This window comes from Geotrypetes seraphini, chromosome 11 (genome assembly GCF_902459505.1).
Source record: "Geotrypetes seraphini chromosome 11, aGeoSer1.1, whole genome shotgun sequence".
In the NCBI taxonomy this organism is placed as follows: domain Eukaryota; kingdom Metazoa; phylum Chordata; class Amphibia; order Gymnophiona; family Dermophiidae; genus Geotrypetes; species Geotrypetes seraphini.
The window spans coordinates 137,790,341-137,812,420 of NC_047094.1; the positions used below are offsets into that span (position 1 = coordinate 137,790,341).

The 22,080-nt window shown below is 42.3% G+C and overlaps 1 protein-coding gene across 2 annotated transcripts in view; it reads right to left on the reverse strand.

Annotated features, from left to right (window-relative positions):
• Positions 1-22,080, reverse strand: part of MYH7B (myosin heavy chain 7B) — a 77,428-nt gene that overhangs the window by 53,116 nt on the left and 2,232 nt on the right. For both annotated transcript variants that reach the window (XM_033962997.1, XM_033962996.1), the window contains exons 3-9: positions 16,805-16,908; positions 14,661-14,804; positions 12,450-12,606; positions 11,429-11,456; positions 8,980-9,076; positions 4,532-4,555; positions 2,020-2,112 (exon numbers count right to left, since the gene is read on the reverse strand). In XM_033962997.1, the coding sequence (XP_033818888.1) occupies positions 2,020-2,112; positions 4,532-4,555; positions 8,980-9,076; positions 11,429-11,456; positions 12,450-12,606; positions 14,661-14,804; positions 16,805-16,908 (647 nt within the window). The remainder of the gene's footprint in view (positions 1-2,019; positions 2,113-4,531; positions 4,556-8,979; positions 9,077-11,428; positions 11,457-12,449; positions 12,607-14,660; positions 14,805-16,804; positions 16,909-22,080) is intronic.

Genomic DNA, 22,080 nt, shown 5'->3' on the forward strand with positions numbered 1-22,080 from the left:
AGAGAAAGAAGTTACGAGTGGGTACATTCCAAATTGATCATAGAGTTGCGAATAGCAAAGAGAAAGAAGTTACGAGTGGGTACATTCCAAATTGATCGTAGAGTTGCGAATAGCAAGGAGAAAGAAGTTACGAGTGGTTACATTCCAAATTGATCATAGAGTTGCGAATAGCAAAGAGAAAGAAGTTACGAGTGGGTACATTCCAAATTGATCGTAGAGTTGCGAATAGCAAAGAGAAAGAAGTTACAAGTGGTTACATTCCAAATTGATCATAGATTTGCAAACAGCAAGGAGGGAGACGGGGGGGGGGGGAGAAGTTTCGGTAGGAGGGAGGGGGAGGATAGAAGAAGGGGCATTAAGGGTCTTGGTCTCGGAATAGGTGGGTTTTAAGTGCTTTTCTGAAGTCGAGGTAATTGTGGGCTTTGAGAACCATTTGGGCCAGCCAAGGGTTTAGTTTGGCGGCTTGGAAGGTACAGCATACACAACCACACACTGTTCTTAATGTGGCCATACATCATTCCTGAATCTTCTGCAGGAGGAGTCTAAGCCGCTGGAAATCCTGCTCAAATGAAGCCGCAATGCGTTCTTAAGGACGAGTCGTACTTAAGTTGAGTGTCTGTAACTCAGGAACTGCCTGTACTGCCATGCCAAACCATGTAGAGCAGCAGTTCATTACTTCTGAATTTCACTGAAACAGTCTTCACAGATCGTTTTCACTAGAAAGATAACTGACCCTCAGTGAGATGTCCTTATCTTGCCTCTCACCAGAGCTGCACAAGTTTTTGTTACCCGATTACTTGCATCAGTAGGACATCTGAGCATGAAGGCAGCTGCGAATCCTCTCTAACTGGCAGCAAACTTTTCCCTTCTCCGTTTCAGCCAAAGTGGATCGCTTTTTCTCTCCGTGGAGAATCCTTTCACCTGGATCTAGTTCCTCTCAGCTCAAGGAGATCTTCCGCGGCTTATTTTTCTATGCTAAAATGCTTCCCAGTGGACTTTGCCACGTAGGGGCCAGTTTTACTGAAGTTTGGCAAAACCTGAGCTTAGCATATATTAACTCAGGACTATACCGTGTGCTAAGTCCAGATTTACTGTGGCATTTAATTTATAACACCTGGTAATTTAGGTACTGATCTGCCATATCTACCTTTTGGCCTTTATCACCTTGGACGCCTCCATCTTTCTCTTCCCCTACCGCGATATTTTTACCTTTACTGTGTACTTTCTCCCTTCCCCCCCTCTTTGTTTCTGTATTTATTATTATGTCTGTAAGTATTATTCCTGTACCTTTTTTAATTATTGTATATCGCTTAGAAATCGGATAAGCGATTTAATAAAATTTTAAATAAAACTTAAAAACTTGTTCCAATTCATGGACATTTAATACAGGAGTGTCTACTGCCTCCTATTAGGGGGTGCTAGCTGCTCTCTCGTTAACCCTGTGTTAGCCAGTTACTGCACGCTTATTCAAGTTTCAAGTTTTCAAGTTTATTTGGAGATTTGATTAAACGCCTATCAAAATACTAAGCGTTGTACAATAATAATTAAAACATTGACAAAAGTACACAAAGACTAACATCTTAACATACTTCTTAGGATACAATAGGAAAAGGGGGAGAGAACTACAATATTTATTGTTGATTAATGTTTCCATGCCCACTCTGCACCTATGACTGGACCTCTCCCCAAATATTTGTGGAAGATTGGTAACATGAGTGTTAGCAAAATACTGTGATAAGGTCCCTTCGTTTCTCTTCTCTTAGCCCATCTTACAGAAGCCCGCCACTGGGCAATCTTTCAGGAAAGTCTTTCATCCCCTTACCAAAGCATCCTAGCCTCATCTTTCACTGAACCACATACGCCAAAACATGACATGAAGGTGACCAAACAGAGCGGAAGAACTCCATTTCTACCTCCTCTGCAGACCTGGTCTATTAATTCCCTGTTTGTCAAAGGGCATTGGGTGGTTGCTGTCTAGAGAAGTAGGAAGCCCTTGTTATAGCCAAGCACCGTACTTACAAAGCGAGACGAATTGTCATTCCTCAGAGTCTTTGCATTTCCAAAGGCCTCCATGGCTGGGTTAGCTTCAATAATCTGGTCTTCAAGGGTTCCCTGTAAAAAACACAGATAATATAATGGCCTATACCAGTGGTTCCCAACCCTGTCCTGGAGGAACACCAGGCCAATTGGGTTTTCAGGCTAGCCCTAATGAATATGCATGAAGCAAATTTGCATGCCTATCACTTCCATCATATGCAAATCTCTCTCATGCATATTCATTAGGGCTAGCCTGAAAACCCGATTGGCCTGGTGTTCCTCCAGGACAGGGTTGGGAATCACTGGCCTATACGATACACACTTATGCACATATGTCCAAGACCACTATATGAGGAGGTGTTGAAAAGTTCTCAGCCCAACCAACCAACTTCCTAAATTCTGAGCTGAAAAAAAGTGTTATCTTATTTCAGTGGTTCCCAAACCCGTCCTGGGGGACCCCCAGCCAGTCAGGTTTTCAAGATATCCCTAATGAATATGCATGAGAGAGATTTGCATACCTGTCACTTCCATTATATGCAAATCTCTCTCATGCATATTCATTAGGGATATCTTGAAAACCTGACTGGCTGGGGGTCCCCCAGGACAGGTTTAGGAACCACTGTCTTAATACATTAAGAGCCAATTCTAAATTCTGACATTGTTTCAGATCATTGATTGAACCATATCCACGTCATTCTTTTCGTGGTTGGACTGAGAACTTTCCAGCACTCTCTCGTAACCTACGTGCACAGTTCACTAAGTGTGTGAGCATGAGGGGGTGTGACTTGAGTGGGGCGTGGGTGTATTACAACTTACAAAACACTGTAAGTTATACATATAAGTGTCACAGGTAGATGCCAATATTAATGTCTGCCATCGACCAGGCGTACATGATTGTATTTCCTCTTACATAGCTAATATTCTGTTTTTATCGAATCAGCACACAGCTGCCCCCATAGTCCCCACCTTTCCCTCTGGCCATCTGTGGGCCTAGAGTTGGGAAAGCAGGTTGTAAGTGGAGGTAGGGCCTATAGAAAGTCTAGCATGTCATTGACATGGCAGGGCCTACTCCAGAGTGCTCTGAGCATTTGTATTTAGTGACTTAGGGGTCCTTTTAATAAGGCGTGCTAATCAATTTAGAGCGCGCTAAAGATTAGCACACGCCAAATGCTAAGGCGCCCATTAGACTAGCATTTAGCGTGTACTAATCTGTAGCGTGAGCTAAATTGGTTAATGCGCCTTAGTAAAAGGAGCCCTTGGTTATTTATACTAACTTGTTTCAACATTTACGAGAGCTAATTAGGATCCCTTCTAGGCAGTTCACAATTATTCCAACAAAGCAGTCAGACTTTAGTCAGAAAGGAAATACATCTGGGGATAGGAAAGATTACCAATGTCCTTTTCATGTAGGGTTACCAGACGTCCGGATTTCACCGGATGGCTTTTCAAAACCTGGCACTTTGTCCGGGTTTTGAAAAGCTTCCCCCAAAACTGCGTCGGACAAGACGGCATCCACACATGTGCGGAGCAAGCAGTAGGGGCGGGATTAGGGATGTAAAATCTGGCAACCCCATCTTCACGACCATCTGGCAAGCGGGCACAATGAGGTGGGATTCTGATCATAGGAAGGTCTTCAGACCCGATTTACATTTAGCATGGGATTCCTCTAGCCGGAGAGAGGAGGGAAGTTTTTCCTTCAATAAATGATTTAAACCTTCCTCTTCTCTTCACGTGTGCTGCCGTCTCCAGCTCAACACTGCAAACTCCATTGCTCAGCTGAACTGTTCAATGCCTCTTGCCTTTTAGGGACTCGCTGTATATATCACTAACAAGGTGTAGAAGATGGTGAAGTGAGGTAAAGTGGAAACATCCACAATGGCAAATCACCCCACTTCCGAGTGTCCAGCACGGAAAGAGGTCTAGAGGGTCTCCAACACCCACTCAATTCCACACCTCCTCCTTACTGTTGTTCCACAGTTCAATGACCAATTCAAATAAAGCATCACAACAGATAAAATAGAAAGGACGCTTGAGTTGAGCTCCTTAAGAACCCTTGAAAAAGCCTTTATGTGGCAAAACGGGTCCCGTCGGGGCAGGCTAGTGATTCTGCATATTAAAAGATAAGTGAAAATACTTTCTGTTGCGACGCTTTATTTGAATTGGTCATTGAACTGTGAAACAACACTCTGAGTGCCTTCTTTCTGACTCCCTTAAGCATTTCTTTCCTCCACATTAATGTTCACAGGGCTGTTTAGAAGGTTGGGAAACTGTTCTGAAGGACATTTGGGGACCATGTATGGTGGGAATGAGGGCGTGCCAGTAAAGTCTTTTTTGTTGTTGCTCAGAACGAAGGATTGTGCCTTATAATGTTGAACTTATGATTTCCCGAGCTGTTACCACAATATACCAGGATTACGATGCACAGTTTGTATGGAGAATTTGTTTTGCAATTAATAGTCAAAATGAGCCCAATCTTGAAACATGTAATACTCACCCCTGTCTTAGTGGCAATTTCTTGCTAAAGGAAGGGGGAAAAAAACACAATTTTATTCTAAAATACAAAACGTAACACTGAAATGAAAACTGTTATCTCCTCAGCCTGCATCATGTAAATTGCAGTCATCAACTGTTGTAAGTGGCTATAATCAAATGCAAAATATTTTCCATTTCAAGATGTTCTTTTAAATGTCAATGGATATCACAGCTGACATGGAGGGAGCCATTTTGTTTGCTGTGGGCGGGGCATTGAGTTTCACTTCAGAGCAGGTTCACTAAAGTAATGTTTGGGTTTTTTTTTCACATGTCTGTGCATGCCCAAAGTGTAGTGGAATTCTAATATGGTCAGAAGAAGAATTTTTGGATTATTGGGATGATTACTAAGGGCAGCTTTAGTGCTGGTACACTCCATGACCAAGTTTTCCACTAGGTGTCTAGACCATGGTGCTCTGTAAAAGCTTACAGGCCACATGTGTTTGAAGACCAACTTTTGTTTATTATCAATGGAGGTTGTCTAAGTGATTTCTACGTTCAGGCACTCATGCATTGTGAGCGGGCTCACAATCTACCTAGTGCACCTGGAGCGATGGAGGATTAAATGACTTGCCCAAGGTCACAAAGAACCCACAACCTTAGAGTGCTGAAGCTGTAGCTCTAACCACTTGGCCAGTTTTTCTCAGCTCGGTCCTGGAGTCCCCCCTTGCCAGTCAGGTTTTCAGGATATCCACAATGAATATGCACAAACTTGATTTGCATAATCTGCCTCCGTTATATGCAAATTTCTTTCATGCATATTCATTAGGGATAACCTGAAAACCTGACTGGCAAGGGGGGACTCCAGGACTGAGTTGAGAAACACTGCATGAGGCCACTCCTAATGAGTCACGGGAGACAGCCTTGCCGTTGGATAATGTGGGAGACTTGTAAGAGTGAAACAGAGGGATGATTATGTTATGTTAGGGGACACTGGATGAAACTGCAGGGAAATACTTTTAAAACCAATGGGAGGAATTTTTTTTTTTACTCAGAGACTAGTTAAGGTCTGGAACACATTGCCAGAGGTTGTGATAAGAGCGGGTAGCGTAGCTGGTTTTAAGAAAGATTTGGACAATTTCCTGGAGGAAAAGTCCATAGTCTGTTATTGAGAAAGACATGGAGGAAGCCACTTCTTGCCCTGGATCGGTTTACATCAAACAAGAACACTCTATTGAATAAAGATCAAATGGAACAAAACTATGCAACTGATAGTGAATTAAAAGTGCTCAGAGATATGGAGGTGATAACAGGGCGGACCCAACACTACCACCTCACCGCCCAATCATCGCTTAATTCAAAGCACCAGTTGTAAATAGTTGTTACATGAATGGCATAATTTCAGGTGCATTAAGCTACCAAACTTTGTAAAAAAATAACAAAATCAACGATCTGAAACAGCAAACTTATCTTGAGCTTTCAGGTTCCGATGTGACCTAGACACGTTTCGTTCCTGCCTCAGGGAACCAATGAGAATTTACAGAGCTACTTGTACCGTGTGGGCGAGATAGAACTCTAAAAGTAACAAAAACAGAGAAAACATTTAATACTTTATTTTCACTAAGAATTAAAACCTTAAACAATACTAAATATGATAAAGAGATTATTCCAGGCTATGGACAGGCTATGACGCGATTGGTCTTTAAACTTCTGTATGGAGTCAGTGTATCAGCTGACGTGGTTTGGTTGCCTGGGTTGGGTTTGGTCTTTGTTGTTCTCTCCCTGCCTTGTTATCTTCATGTTATTGGTTAAGCTCCTCTTGGCGTCATGACGCGATAGTTCTTTAAATTTAGGTATGGAGTCGGTGTATCAGCCAACACGCTGTGAGGAGGCTATCCCATTAAGAGTTGTTCCTTTTGAATGCCGTTCATTTGAATGATATACGTTAGTAATGTGGTAAGTCCTGTCCATAGCCTGGAATAATCTCTTTATCACATTTAGTATTGTTTAAGGTTTTAATTCTTAGTGAAAATAAAGTATTAAATGTTTTCTCTGTTTTTGTTACTTTTAGAGTTCTATCTCGCCCACACGGTACAAGTAGCTCTGTAAATTCTCATTGGTTCCCTGAGGCAGGAACGAAACGTGTCTAGGTCACATCGGAACCTGAAAGCTCAAGATAAGTTTGCTGTTTCAGATCGTTGATTTTGTTATTTTTTTACAAAGTTTGGTAGCTTAATGCACCTGAAATTATGCCATTCATTTAACAACTATTTACAACTGGTGCTTTGAATTAAGCGGTGAGGTGGTAGTGTTGGGTCCATCCTGTTATCACTTCCATATCTCTGAGCACTTTTAATTCACTATCAGTTGCATAGTTTTGTTCAATTTGATCTTTATTCAATAGAGTGTTCTTGTTTGATGTAAACCGATCCAGGGCAAGCAGTGGCTTCCTCCATGTCTTTCTCAATAACAGACTATGGACTTTTCCTCCAGGAAACTGTCCAAATCTTTCTTAAAACCAGCTACGCTACCTGCTCTTATCACAACCTCTGGCAGTGCGTTCCAGATCTTAACTAGTCTCTGAGTAAAAAAAAAAAATCTCTGGGATTCCGGAATCTTGTTATTCTTTGAGATTCTGAATGGAATGTTGCTACTCTTTGGGATTCTAGAATCTTGTTACTCTTTGGGATTCTACATGGAATGTTGCTACTATTGGGAGTTCCGGAATCTTGCTACTCAGATTCTGGAATGTTGCTACTCTTTGGGTTTTGGCCAGGTACTAGTGACCTGGATTGGCCACCGTGAGAAAGGGCTACTGGGCTTGATGGACCATTGGTTTGTCCCAGTAAGGCTATTCTAATTTTCTTAATCTTGTATCTCGCCAAATCTTCATTAATTAGAGTTCCAAGCAGGTTCCAGGTGACCAGGATGTGATGTCAGAAGGGAACTGGAGCCGGCGTGAGCAGCAAGTGGAAGATACTGCACTGGCGAACATTTAGAGGGATGCAGGGGGGTGGAGAGGAAGACGGCACCCGGGGAGGTCTGCCCTCCCCTTGCCCTTCCTTACTATGTCACTAAGTAAGGGGAAGTTGGATTTAGTGATGATACTGCTGGTAGAAAGGAGTGGAATTTGGAAGCACTGTTCCCTCTAAGCTGAGCTGGAGTCCTCCGATTGCATTACTGCCACTGGAGGGTGCTGCTTCACTACTGTGCTTTCAATCTCTAGAGACAGGCAGGCTCCCTGGAAGAGCTTGCTAGTCACTCTCTATTGAACCTGTGGTAGTAAAACAGCACCCCCCACTGGCAGGAATGTAGAGCTTGCTGGTCACTCTCTATTGAACCTGTGGTAGTAAAACAGCACCCCCCACTGGCAGGAATGTAGGTGGAGGACTTCTGCTCAGCATAGAGGGAACAGTGCAAGTTGGGACTGGATGAAATGAGGGATGGAAGATTAACATGTGGTAGAAGGGTTGATATTGACCCTCCTGGGGATTGGTGGCTATTAATTGTTTACATTATATGTTGCTAGTATGTGTTTGTAATTTATTACTGTGTCACTGGCATGATTATATAACTGAAAAAAAAGGAGTAAATCGCTATGAAACAAAAGGCTTCCTGAATGACAGCTGGATTGCACACAATGTAATCCACAGTACTGAGAATGGAGAACCTTTGCGATACGATTCTGTGGATTCTCCATCCAACACCTCACTTCAAAGCCAGGAGAAGAGCAAACCAGCCTAGCTTTCAAGGGTTACTTCGCTCACTCAGCTGCCAAGAAAACTGAGGGATTAAATTGGGCAATTTGAAAAAAAAAAAAAAAAAAAGCAATAAGGGATTAGATGGTGGGATGAGAAAGGTCAGGAAAGCCAAAATATGAGGTTACAGCTGGGAAGAAAAGGTTTTTTTTTGGGGGGGGGGGCACAATTCAACATAAAAAGCAAAGAGAGCCTGTTCAGGATGAAACACCAAGCATGGAAAAATAAACGGGGTGAGAAAGAAAGCAGAGGCTGAAAAACATCAAAGAAAAAATGGAAGAAAAGAGAGCTTCAAAAGGAAGCAGAGGCTGCAAGAAAGCCTCCTGAAGAAAGATGTTTAATGGAAGGGACATTGTTAGCTTTCCAGGCAGTCTCCAGGCACAGGGTTGAGTTGAGTTTTACTTTAATTAATTTAGGGCCTCTTTTACGAAGCCATTTAGGGTGGGCCACTGCGGTAAGTGCCCCGAAGCCCCTAGGGATTTAAAGGGCTTTGGGGTTAACGTACCACACTTCACTTCTTAAAAATTACAAAGTAGTTTACCATAAAATTAAAGAAAAAAGAAAAAAAATATATAACATAAAAGCAAGATATTGTACAATCCTGTTCTGTGCACAAGAAAAACAGATGTTAAAAGGATTGCAAGAAGCAAAATCAAAAGAAAAGTTCAAAAGGAAAAAAAACGAAGCCAAAAAGTTTGAGAGAGAGTACGCTTACGCCTTTCTTGCCCATGCCATCACCCAAGGCTGCTACAATGGCAAAGTACTGAATCACACGCTTCGTGTTTACGGTTTTACCCGCACCAGATTCTCCGCTTGAGAGCAAGAAAAAAAAAAAGAAGAGGAAAATCTCAAGAAAAGACACAAGAAAGAGATGGAGATCGGAAGGGTCCTGTACGGCTGGAATTTGCATAATATAGTCTTTCAATCAATGATTTAACATGTAAACATTTATTTCACCTGTTTGTCCCCTATCTCCCATTTCTATATGGGTTTAATATTCAACTTTACATTTCAAACTTGAATAAATCTGGAGATGATGAGGTTAATATCAATATTATTCTTTTTTCTTTAGTGAACCTGCCAATAAAATATCAATATAACAGAAGGTGACGATATAAAGCCAAGATTCAATAACCCCATCCCACCACCCTCTCCCTCCCTTCCTATCTCAATTACTATGCCAGCCCCAGATTATATTTTGATTTCCCAAGGGGGGAGGAGTTGTTCTTACACTGACTTTACTTTGCCCTCCCTATACCGCAGGACCGTGAAGTTCTATGCGGTTTACAATGATTAAAAATGGTACAAATTGAGTAGAACTGGCAGGTTAAAACTAGATCAGTTATTGTGGGGAAGATTGTACAAATCAACTGCCTAAGTACTCCAGTTTCATATATTCCACTTTCCAGTTTGTCCCTCTCCCTTTAGTAACTCAAAAGCAACCTATACGAGGGGCTGTTGAAAAGTTCTCGGCCCAACCAAGACGAGAATGATGCGGAGCCATGAAACGTACAAGTTATTACACACTTTTCTTGACATTTTTCATTTCAATGATATGAAATGAAACGAAAAGTGTCAAGAAAAGTGTGGAATAACTTTCAAGTTTCATGGCTCCGCATCATTCTCTTCTTGGTTGGGCCGAGAAACTTTTCAGCGGCCCCTCGTACACCTTATGAGGTAAATAGATCCACAATACCTCCCATATATCTGGAGTGCTGCCCTCTGCACCGATTGTTATCATCTCTACCTTTAACCATTCCATCTAGAGAGTTGCGCGGGGACAGAAATCCCACCCATCCCCGCCCGTCCCCGCCAGGATCCTCTCCGTCCCCACCCATCCCCGCAAGGAATTACCTCCATCCCCGCCCGTCCCCATAAAAAGCAGCAATTACTTCTGACAGGATCATCAATTCCACAGTTTCTTTTGTGTTTGCGCTGCTGTTTTCCTTGTGGAATCTCTTTGGCGGAACCCTTTTTTTGTTTTCTGTTCAGGTAATTAACTTATAAACCCCCTCTTTTACTAAGGCTGACGTGTCCATTATATTATATGGACGAACCCTTCTTCCAAAGCCTTCCATCCCCGTGGGAGTCCCATTGGCTAGAGTGGGGTCCCCGTGGGAGTCCCGTGGGTTAAGGGGGATTCCCACGGGACTCCCGCGGGATTCCCACGATCCCCGTTCCCATGCAGACCTCTAATTCCATCAGCATAAAATTGATCTCTTGCCGTCACCTAAGAGCAAATCTCCCTACTCAAAACTCCATTTTATGACCTCTAGCAAAAAGCATGACCACCCACATCTGGCAAATATATATTAGCTAGAATTATTTCTTTACCCTGCCAAATTAAAGTAAGAAGTAAGGAGGGTACTCATTTGTAATCTCATAGGAAATTTCATTTTCTAGTGGAAATAACAGCAGTTATTTCTAGTTTCTAGTGGAAAAGCAGCGAAGGGTCTCTACAGTAGTGAGAAAATCATTGGACTTAAGAGACACTGGCTTATTCTGAAGCCATGGAAATGAAACGTGGAAGTCCAGGGAGTCTCTATACTAACACTGCAATAAAAGAAGAAGAAGAAAGATCTCAGCAAAGTAATTAGCTTGTGTTCTCTAGAGATATCTGAATATCCCAGTGTCGTAATCAACTCTGAATTATTTAATGTCCAGTGCTATCAAGAGCTCAAACCTTTCCTGGGGGAACACCTAATGCCCTAATGAATATGCATGAGAAGGATAACGGAGCTGACAGGCATGCAAATCTTTCTCATCCATATTCATTAGGAATATCCTGAAAACCTAACTGGCTGGTGGTCCCCTACAAAAGGTTGGAGAACTGGTGCTGCAGTTAGTACTGGAGATTAAATAAATCAGAGCTAGGGACGTTATTCAGATTCCTGCCACACAAATATACAGTATTCCCATCAGAACTTATCCAGATCACAGGGACATTCAGCCTGCTATCTGAATAATTAATTTGGATAGTCTCTGTGCCCGCCATCCGCCCTGGCTTTGACCATCCTCTGCGAAGCACTCTCTGGAGGATACTGAGGCAGTCTGTTTCCAGATATTTTGTCTGAATGTCCTGGTCAATGACATTTCACAAAAGGACAGAAAGTCAGAGGACTTCCAAATGGCCCACATCATGGCATTTTGTAAACGAGACTTACGTGATGAGCATGGATTGATTCTCCCGATCTGAAAGAGAAGAAGGCGGCGTTAGGAAGCCACAAACAGAACACAAAACCTTTGTCCATCATGTCTGCACATATTGTACTGACATTCAGCAGTTTTTCGCCTCGTCTCCATTCACCCATCCGGTTGGTTTCCCCCTTCCTGTTCTCCTTTCCTATCCATTATTGTATTTCCTTCTCTCCTCTTTGTTCAGTAAGTCCTGTACGTCTTTGGTAAGTCTGTCTTAGTGTTCCTTTTGAATGTTATAAATGTTTTTTAAATTATGTTAATCACTTAGAATTTTGATTAAGCGATCTATCAAATTTTAAATAAAACTTGAAACTTCCGGATAAAGTGCTGGTGCCGAACCATATTTTTTTGGCAGTGGCACTGTTTGGTTGAGTAAATGATGCTAGACAGAGATTGATATGGTTTCTACTTATCTATTCTGCTATTTGCTGATGTAACTTAAAAAGGTTCATCCCAACCCCACCTCCTAGCACACGGATAACTCTTATCCACAGAACTTGCTACAATGTGCTGGACGAATAAAGATTATTATAAACCACAGAAAATTTTATTAAAAAAAAAAATCTTAAGTACTGTAGTTGTCATTAGGCTATGACCATATAAGTCTCCAAATATGGGGTTCATGAGTCTTATAGTTATGGGATAAAGGTTATTTGTCTCTGGATGAAGTTCTCCATCAAAAATTACAAAGACTAGGTAACACTCGATGAAGTTACAGGGAAATACTTTTAAAACCAATAGGAGGACATTTTTTTCACTCAGAGATAGCGTAGCTGGTTTTAGGAAAGGTTTGGACAAGTTCCTGGAGGAAAAGTCCCTGGCCTCTGCTTGCCCTGGATCGGTAGCATGGAATATTGCTACTCCTTGGGTTTTGGCCAGGTACTAGGGACCTGGATTGGCCACTGTGAGAATGGGCTACTGGGCGACCCAGTAAGGCTATTCTTATGTTCTTACTGTCGAAGAAAACGCTTGCTAAAGGGTACTTACTGCGCACCATGTCATTGTAGGCATTGTCTGCAATAGAGTAGATGTGGGGCGGAGCCTCCGAGCGTCGCTTGCCCTTGTAGGCAGCCACCACGGGAGCGGTGTACACCGGCAGCCACTTGTAGGGGTTCACGGTCACACAGAATAGCCCCGAGTACGTCTTATGGGAGAGAAGAGACAAGAGGGGCAGCTCGGGAATAAGAATGCTATTGCCTGTACAAATTTAGCAGAACGTGGAGGTCAGGTGGTACGAGGGGGGCGCTGAAAAGTTCTCAGCCCAACTAGGAAGAGAATGACGTGGATGTGGTTCAATCAATAATCTATACAAGTCTAAACTAGATTATGGTGTCAAAAAAAATGTAAGGAAAAGGACCTCAAGCACCCCGAGTCTTTCTGGGGTCAGGGATATTATCACTGGTCCAAAAAAAAAAAACCTTATAAAATATTTATTTATTTATGTCTTCAATATTTTGTGTATATTCAAACTTTGGAGGCAAAACGAAGCATTATAAAGAATTTCAGCTGGATGCTGCATTCAACAGTGTTGATTTGGTGGATAAAGAAGCAATTGAAAGAGCAGCTAAGGGCCCTTTTTACTAAACTGCACTAGTGGTTTTAGCGCGTGCTAGTCGCTAACGCCACCATTGAGCTGGCGTTAGTTTTTACGGGTAGCGCGGGGGGGGGGGGGCAGTGCGTGCTAAAAACGTTAGCGTACCTTAGTAAAAGAAGGGATAAGTGTTTCTTCTTGATAACGCTTCATTTTGCATCCAAAGTTTGAATATACACAAAATATTGAAGACAAATATTTTTAAAGGTTTTTTGGACCAATGATACTATCCATGACCCCAGAAAGACTCGGGGTGTTTGAGGTCCTTTTCCTTACTTTTTTATTGAGACCATAGTCTAGTTTAGACATGTATTGGTCTGTCCCGTGCATTTCTTACCATTTTGATCGCTAGTCTGCGGACAGATTTTCTAGCTTCTGCTAGTGCACTTCAATCAATGATCTGAAATAATGTTAAAACAGAGAATTTTGTTTCTGCAGATTAGCACTTAACGAAATAAGATAACTCTCTTTTCAGCTACAGGGGCAAAATAACGCTCTGAATTTAGGATGTTGGTTGGTTGGTTGGGCTGAGAACTTTGTCTATTTTAGGAGATGAAACATGCAAACTACAACATCCAAATTCATTTTTTTTTAAAAGGAATAAGAGCAACTCTTCAGGAAGAAGCACAAGGTTACGAATCGCTACTGCAGGGAGCGTTTGTCAGCTGAGCACGGCTTGCAGTGCGGTCTGAGTCGTCAAAGTTTAGCTGGGCCTCGACATCCAGAAAATGGAATTATGGTTCAGATTTAGCCCCCAAACACTAATTTCCCCCTGAACTGTACACATCACTTCAGACATAGCGTGAAGCTGTCCAAAGGTCGTTCCTTTATAAATCATCTACGAGACAGCTGGGTCGTCTGTCTTTTCTCCTCATGAATGACATTTGATGATGTAGGACTTGGCAGTTGGGTCTTCACATTTCACTTTTATGTAGTTTTGCAAACTACCTTGCTACACTATTAGGAAAGTAGATGAACCATGAACCATGAGTTAGGGTTACAATAGGGCTTCAGAAAAAGGAGGACAGTAAAACCCGGATGTCTCAATCCGTCCTCCTTACTTCCGTTGCTTTCAGTGGAAGTAAAACCCGGATGTCTCAATCCATCCTTCTTTTTCTGGAGCCATATGGTAACCCTACCATGGGTGGACGAATAGTCAAAAGGACTGAACTCTTAAATGTAGACTTCTAAGTTTGTGCCCTATTTTCAGCCAAACTAAGGAGTCTTAAGTTCTAAACTAAAATTCTTCTTAACTTAAGGCCTTTAAAAGTTAGGCTCCATTTGTTTTATGAGCTTAATTTATGAGTCTAATGCTGAGTCTAGTGCTAAGCTCTTAACTTTTTCTCCACCCTAAATCCACCCCATTGTCACCCACTCTTTATACTCTCAAATTTTTGAGTATGGTGAAATTTTGAGTACAATTTAGGCCATAATAACATTTCATAGACTGATTTAGGAGGCCTATCTCTCAAAGCTGGAAGTGTAAATCATTTGAAATCATCTGAGTATTTTTTGGCAGTTGACCATTATTCAACAGTACAGCCCCACATCTACAAAAAGTCAACTATAGACACAGGAAGACTCCTAGGGAGGTAACAGGCACTTACGTAGATCATCCAGTTGCTATAGCGACGACGGAGGTTGGAGAGCACAGATGCCTCGTTTAGGTGTGTTAGCATAGCCATGTCTTCAATCATGTCAAACTTAGGAGGATTCATTTGCTGAACGTCATCCTCCTTCACTGTCAAGAGCTGGGCAAAAGAACAAGATTCAATGAGAAGAGAAAGGCTCGGACCAAAGGTCCATCAAGCCCAGCACCCTGTCTTCAAAAATGGGAAATTCAGGTCACTGAAGTAGCCAGCAAATCCCAGACTCTAGTTTCTACGCCTTCCCCAAAATGAGCAGTTGGCTTCTAAGGTCTGTTTCTGGGCTTCTCCTCTGGGATACAAATTAGACAATGACACGGGGACAAATTTTTCCCCATCCCTGAGAGTTTTGTCTCTGTCCCTGTCCCATTCCTGTAAGCTCTGGCTTAACCACCCAAGCCTTGAACACTTAGGATGTTAGTGTTTGAGGCTTGTGCAGATGAGGATGGAGCTTAGGCATTGGTGGAATGAGGCATTATGACATCACAATCGGAGCTCTAGAATGTTGCTACTTAGGATTTTAAAGTGTTTGAGGCTTGAGCAGATAAGGGCGGAGCTTGCAGGGACAGGAAAAGAACTCGCAGGGATGGATGGGAAAATGAGTTCCCGCAGGGACGGGGAAAAATTTGTCCCCATGTCATTCTCTAATACAAATTCACCATTGGTTGAAAAACTACTTGATCTGTTAGTGTCATGGAATATGCTTTAGTCCCAAAACAGGGCTGGGGAGAATTCAATGATGGCTTCCATCCAATGTTTACTTTATCATTCAATGTTTTTTGCTGTCAGTAACAAATAAACAATATAAAAGGTTTACAGCAGGGGTTCCCAAACTTGTCCCGGGGAACCCCCCAGCCGGTTGAGTATTCAGAATGTGGGTTAGAGCTACAGCCTCTGCACCCTGCGGTTGTGGGTTCAAATCCCTCGCTGCTCCTTGTGACCCTGGGCAAGTCACTTAATCCCCCCATTGCCCCAGGTATACTAGCTAGAATTTGAGCCCACCAGGATAGATATGATAAAGTACCTGAATGTAAACCACTTAGGATATAATTAATTAACAAAAGCCATGGAAGATCCGGCTTTTTCTGTATCTTTGGATGCAGAGAAGGCCTTTGATCGTGTGGAATGGACTTTTATGTATCAAGCAATGGATAGGTATAGTATTGGATCTGGATCCATACAAATGATTCAAACCTTGTACAGTTCCCCTTCTGCCAGATTATATATTATTAATAGTTTTTCAGAACGTTTCTGTCTGGAGAGGGGAGTTAGACAAGGCTGTCCATTATCTCCTTTACTGTTTGATATTGTTCTGGAACCCTTGTTATTGGCTATTCAACCGGCAAAGGAGATTCAGGGTATTCCTTAACGCAGGGCGGGAATATAAGGTCTGATATTTTGCTTCATTTGAGGAATCCTGAAACGACCATTCCACATTTACTGGATTTGATTGACAGATTTGGGAAATTTTCTGGATATAAAATAAATTGGAGTAAATCGGAGGATCTTCCGCGAAATGTACACTGTCCAAAACCAACTTAAAACACAGAAGCCTCCAGCTAAAGAAAAAAACCAGTGCTGGGGCTGGGAGAATTGCCTTAGGTTTATTTTACTGTGTAGCTAATAAACATCTCCAAAATGCCCTAGTGGCAAACCTCTCCCTCAAGACAATCTCAGCTTCCTAGAAGCTTGGGCTGAACACAAGAACAAAGAACTCCAAACTGCACAAACAATTTCATTCAAAAGTCCCTAAACATAACCAAATCCAAAAACTGTTCCCTTATGCCATTGGCCTCCTCTTGCAGCTCCAACAGCACTCCTGGACCCAGCTTCTTCCACACCCAGGTGTAAGGCATTAATTACCCTGGCCTGAGCCTGAAACTTTCTCTTTGGGAAGAGACCCGTGTCTTCCCCATCACCTCTCGCCAACTAGTGTAAACTACTGGCCACGCCCTGCTCTGACTAAGCCTGCTCTCATCTGGGCCCTCTTGGGCTCCCCCCAGTGGACACTAGATAAACAACAGGGACAAGGCAGGCTCCGAGCCTGAGTGGTCACAACATGAATCTCATTCAAAGACAGTATTGACATAGCATGTCCTACATACCCGTTTATCCTTGGTTTCCACGGTGACTTTGCCACCAGAAGATTCCTTGATCTCGACCTCAATGTATGCTTCTTTATCATCGGAGATCCAAGCCTTCTTTTTTCCTGCAGGAATACAGAGCAACAACTAGACTCATAAGGAATAAAAGAGACCCCCCCAGCTGGTTGTTCTCCCCAGGAAGGCAGGATTGACTAATTCTTCCTTTACAGGAAGACAGCAGCTGTTGTGCTATTCCACAAAACTACTTAAAAGCAGGTACAATCCCTGTATTTAATATTTTATTCTGTTTTGCTGTTTGTAAGAGGTTTAAATGTTCTTATAGTCTGTTATTAAGACATGGGGGAAGCCACTGCTTGCCCTGGATTTTGGATTGATAGCATGGAATGTTGCTAGTATTTGGGATTCCAGAATCTATTTACTCTTTGGGATTCTGCATGGAATGTTGCTACTCTTTGGGTTTTGGCCACGTATTAGTGACCTGGATTGGGCATTGTGAGAACGGGCTACTGGGCTTGATGGACAATTGGTTTGACCCAGTAAGGCTATTGTTCTTAAATAGTAAGGCTAATATGTTCTTAAATATTCCCTTTCGTTTGGAAGAATTACGTGTTTATTTAAATATAATACGTAGTTGGTTACAGGGAACTCAGTTTGAAGTTAAATATGGAGGAAACAACAGTTCTGCTCTTATCAGATTATACTTCCTCAGATGTCCCCTAGATCTTTTCTTATCAATGGAGCGACTCTTCAAGTAGTTGATAAAACCGAAAGTTTGGGAGTGATGTTAGATTCAGGGCCAACAATGAAATGTCAGATATCCAAACTCATCAAAATGGTTTTTCATAGATTGAAAATTATTAGGCAATTATGGGACTTATTTTCATCTTCTAAAGTTCATGCTTTGATATTCCCAATATTCGACTATTGTAATGGATTGTTATTAGGAGTTTCAAATAAGTATTTAGGAGTCCTACAAATTGCAAAGACCTCCGGAGCTGGAGCACTTTACAGAGACAGCGAAATATGAGCATATGGGGATTCCCATCCTGACGAATCTACACTGGCGACTGATTGAACAGAGTTGTGTTAAAGTTTCAAGTTTATTGGTTTTTAACATACCGACCATCAAAGAATATCTGGACGGTTTACAATAAATCTAAAAAGAGATAAAAGTAAGATAAAATGTTAAGCATTACAAATGATTAGCTGAACATAAATAACATCGACTGGACAGACTTGAAAGTGAGGGTAAAAGGGAAGGGAAGGGAAAAGTTACAAGATACAACAGAATTTGAAAAGGTTCAAAGAAGGGCGACCAGAACCCTTTATTTGTCATTGTTGCTCAGAAGCAACATGTGTCTTCTGTGGCTCTTATGGGAAATCTGCTCTCAACATTAAGTTACATAAATCAGCCGTTTCACCATCTGCCAATTAAAGGGTTAAAATATATTTCCTTAGAGGACTAGGGACCAATTCATAAATAGGAGATCAGAAAAGAAATTCAAAATACACAAAATAACTGACTCCAAAAACAGAAAACAGTCTACAGAGAGGGATCAAATCTTATATACTCCGCTCAGAGATATGAAACTCAAAAAGGAAGGCTAAAAAGCCACCCTTGTAAAAAGAGTTCACCTTCCGGTCATTGCGATGTTTACAAAAAGATCACTCTCTGAGACTAGATGGAAATTATGTTTCAAATGTTTGAGTAACTTAGTTGCTACTATTTCAATAAGCAAAGTCTTTAGAAATGTTTCAATGACTTTCAACAATCACAAGTGTGCATAGGATTAACAGCGGGATCTGGACATGTCCCGTTGTCACCCTATAATCCAACTCCTTGACCCCCCCCCCCCATACTCCCCAGCCATTACCACAAAACACACTAACTACAATTGTTGGTAATTAGCCACAGCTCAATTTATTAATCATAACAATTAACATAATATAAATTCAATTATAACATTAATTAACATAAACTCCCAGAGCTCCTCCCGAGCTACCCATAAAAATTCAGTGCCCTCGACCCTGCCACCTCAGCAAGGGTCAGAGGGGTGGCATGTCCCTCATGCCCCATTATCCGGGTCACCTTACCCACCAGGCACGGCACCCCGCCGGCCCACCGCTCATCACCTGATGAGCCCCAATGACCCAGTAGCTCGGGAGATTAGCCCCCGAGCTACACCATACTACCTGAAAACATGGGGTGGGTGGGAGGGAAAAACCCGCTCTGGAGGACCCAAACGGTTGAGTCCTCCACTGCCTCCCCCTTTTATAATTTCGCTCCCCGCGCGCCCTGAACCTCATCCAATTAATTTAAAGATAGCCTGCTCTACACTGGCCAATCACGCGCACCCAATCACCACCCCCCCCCCGACCGCCCCAGCCGATGGGCGACACGCAGGCCTGCCAGCCCCGTGTTATCCTACGCCCATCGACACAGGGGTCTCGGGCTCCTCTATATTGTCCAAGAACTAATTGCTGTTTTTAATCTCTAAAATTTTAGAGACAGCTCAGTAGTGATTAAAAACAGTCTAATTGGTATGGATATACAACAGCTTTATGAAGACCAAGCATTTTTTTGAATATAAAGTCTTTTGAATCAACTTGTCGGGTCTCCTGAAGCAGACATCGAAACGGGGCCGCATTGGGACCCCCACAATCAAGCTAAGTGCTTTTACCCATATGCAATTAGTTCTTGCATATGGGTAAAATATATATCCTATGCACACTGTGATTGTTGAAAGTCATTGAAACATTTCTAAAGACTTTGCTTATTGAAATAGTAGCAACTAAGTTACTCAAACATTTGAAACATAATTTCCATCTAGTCTCAGAGAGTGATCTTTTTGTAAACATCGCAATGACTGGAAGGTGAACTCTTTTTACAAGGGTGGCTTTTTAGCCTTCCTTTTTGAGTTTCATATCTCTGAGCGGAGTATATAAGATTTGATCCCTCTCTGTAGACTATTTTCTATTTTTGGAGTCAGTTGTTTTGTGTAAATTAAAGGGTTAAGGCTGGAACTTCTCTCGTATGGGCATAAGGTTAAGAGATTAGGGCTCTTGAGCTTTGAGAAGGTGATGGCTGAGGGAGGATATGATGGATGTCTACAAAGTCCAAAGTGGAGTATAATAGGCAAACGTGAATTAATTGCAAGTACAAAGATGAGGGAACACTTTCATAAAGTTAGTGGTAATACTTTTAAAACAAATAGGAGAAAATATGTTTTCATTCAACAAAAATAGGTTCTGGAACTCACTGAGAAATGGTAATTGTAGTATGTTACTCCTAAAGCAGACCTTCGGAAGGCTTAAGGCTTGCTCTATTTGTCTTTATCTACTATGGAAGAGGAGCTCACCAAATTCAAACGGGAATTGGCTGCAATTAAAGAAGCTTCCAGGACTACACAGTTTCCAGTCACTTCACCTCTACTGTCACAGAGAATAAAACAAGCCAAGAGTAGGTAGATAGGCTACAGTAGGCTTGGTTAAACTACGACCTCTGACTCAGAGGTATCCACCATCTTTATTCTACAAAATTATTTTGCTGTATTGGAGCTTTGATGATACTCAGGATTAAGAACTGAGGTGGAGACAGAGACAAAGAGAGTAACTAATGTAAACCCCCCCTCCTTCCCCCCAAAGCACTGACAAAACAGCTGAAAACAGAAAGTTCTTGCTGCTAGGAGACTCCAACAGAGGCATGAATTTGGGAACTCAGTCCATGGGTTCCAACAAAGTGAAATGCCTGCCAGGATCCTCAGCTAGCAGGAATACCAACCAAATACTGAGTGTGATTAGAGAAGAAAGGATTCTAAAGCTGATATTGTAATCCACTTGGGGACAAATGAGCTGGCCAAAAATAGCAACGTTGGCAGTGCAGAGAGCTATTCAGAAGCTGGGGAGGGGCTAAAGTCTTTAGCTTTCTCTGGAGTAATACCTGCCCATGGGAAAGGAGAAGAAGGACAACATAAAGCGGCTCAAAATCTGAAGACAGCACGAAGGCTTTAGATGTCTAAGAGAAAACCAAAAGGCTGTATTGTGATGACAGACCACATCGCAGTGTGGCAGGAAAGAAGAACTTTGGTGAGAAATTCAGGCAATGCATTTCTTGGTATTTAAACGAGAGGGTTGCAAATGCAAGCAGGTGAATGAAGAAAGTCACACCCAGACAAAGCAAATGAATGACAACAGTGGGGGTGTGTGGGGGGGGGGAATTATCTTAGGAACCCAGCAGCAACAAAGTAGAATGGGAGAATTAGGCAAGAAACTATACAGAACATGAGAAAGCGCACAAAATATAGCTGGAAAGCAAAGAGCTCAAACACTTAGAAACAAAGAAACATGAGAGCAGATAAAGGTCACATGGCCCATCCAGTCTGCCCATCTACAGAATCTACTATCTCCTCCTCTCCCTATAGGCTAAGGCTCTTTACACCAGCATTGTGAGGTCATAGAAAATTATTGTTATAAGCTCACTTGCATGGTGAGGTCATAGAGCTTTATGGCAGCAGATCGAGGCCAAATGGCCCATCCACTATCTCCTCCTCTCCTTATAGACTATGGTTTTTTACACCTACTTTGTCAGGTCATAGACTTGCAAACTTTTTCAAACCAGGGCACACTAAACCTAGTGTCCCTGGCTTGAGCCACCCGGAAATTCGCTGGCGGCAGCGTGACGATGTCACACACATGTGCAAAGGCCCTTCAAACGGGCCTTGAGCCGAGAGAAAGACCTGCGCTGGAGAGAAGGGCCGGCAGGGAGATTGCTTACAGGGTCCACGAAATCCGTACTTAGGGCCGAAAACTCTTTCCTCTGACAAAGGTCACAAAGAAAGCAGTAGTAAGTGTATTTGCTGTACATGCTCTATTGACTTTCTGCAGACCTGGACTCCTGTTTGGAAGATGCTGCCTCACAGGGCAAGGAATTGTCTGTTCAATGTTGGATTGAGAGCACTGAAGGAGTCAGGGTTTTTTTTATTTTAGGTATTTATATACCACCTATCAAAGTTATTTAAGCGGTTTACAATCAGGTACTCAAGCATTTTCCCTATCTGTCCTGGTAGGATCACAATCTACCTAATGTACCTGGGACAATGGGGGATTAAGTGACTTGCCCAGGGCCACAAGGGGCAGCATTGGATTTGAGCCTACAACCTCAGGGTGCTGAGACTTTTGCTCTATCTTGCCTTGAAAGGGGAGAGAAGGGGGGGGGGAGTGTTGGGATCTGTAGCCTTCTTCTGGCTAGGATTGCCCAGAAGAAACAACATGAGTGT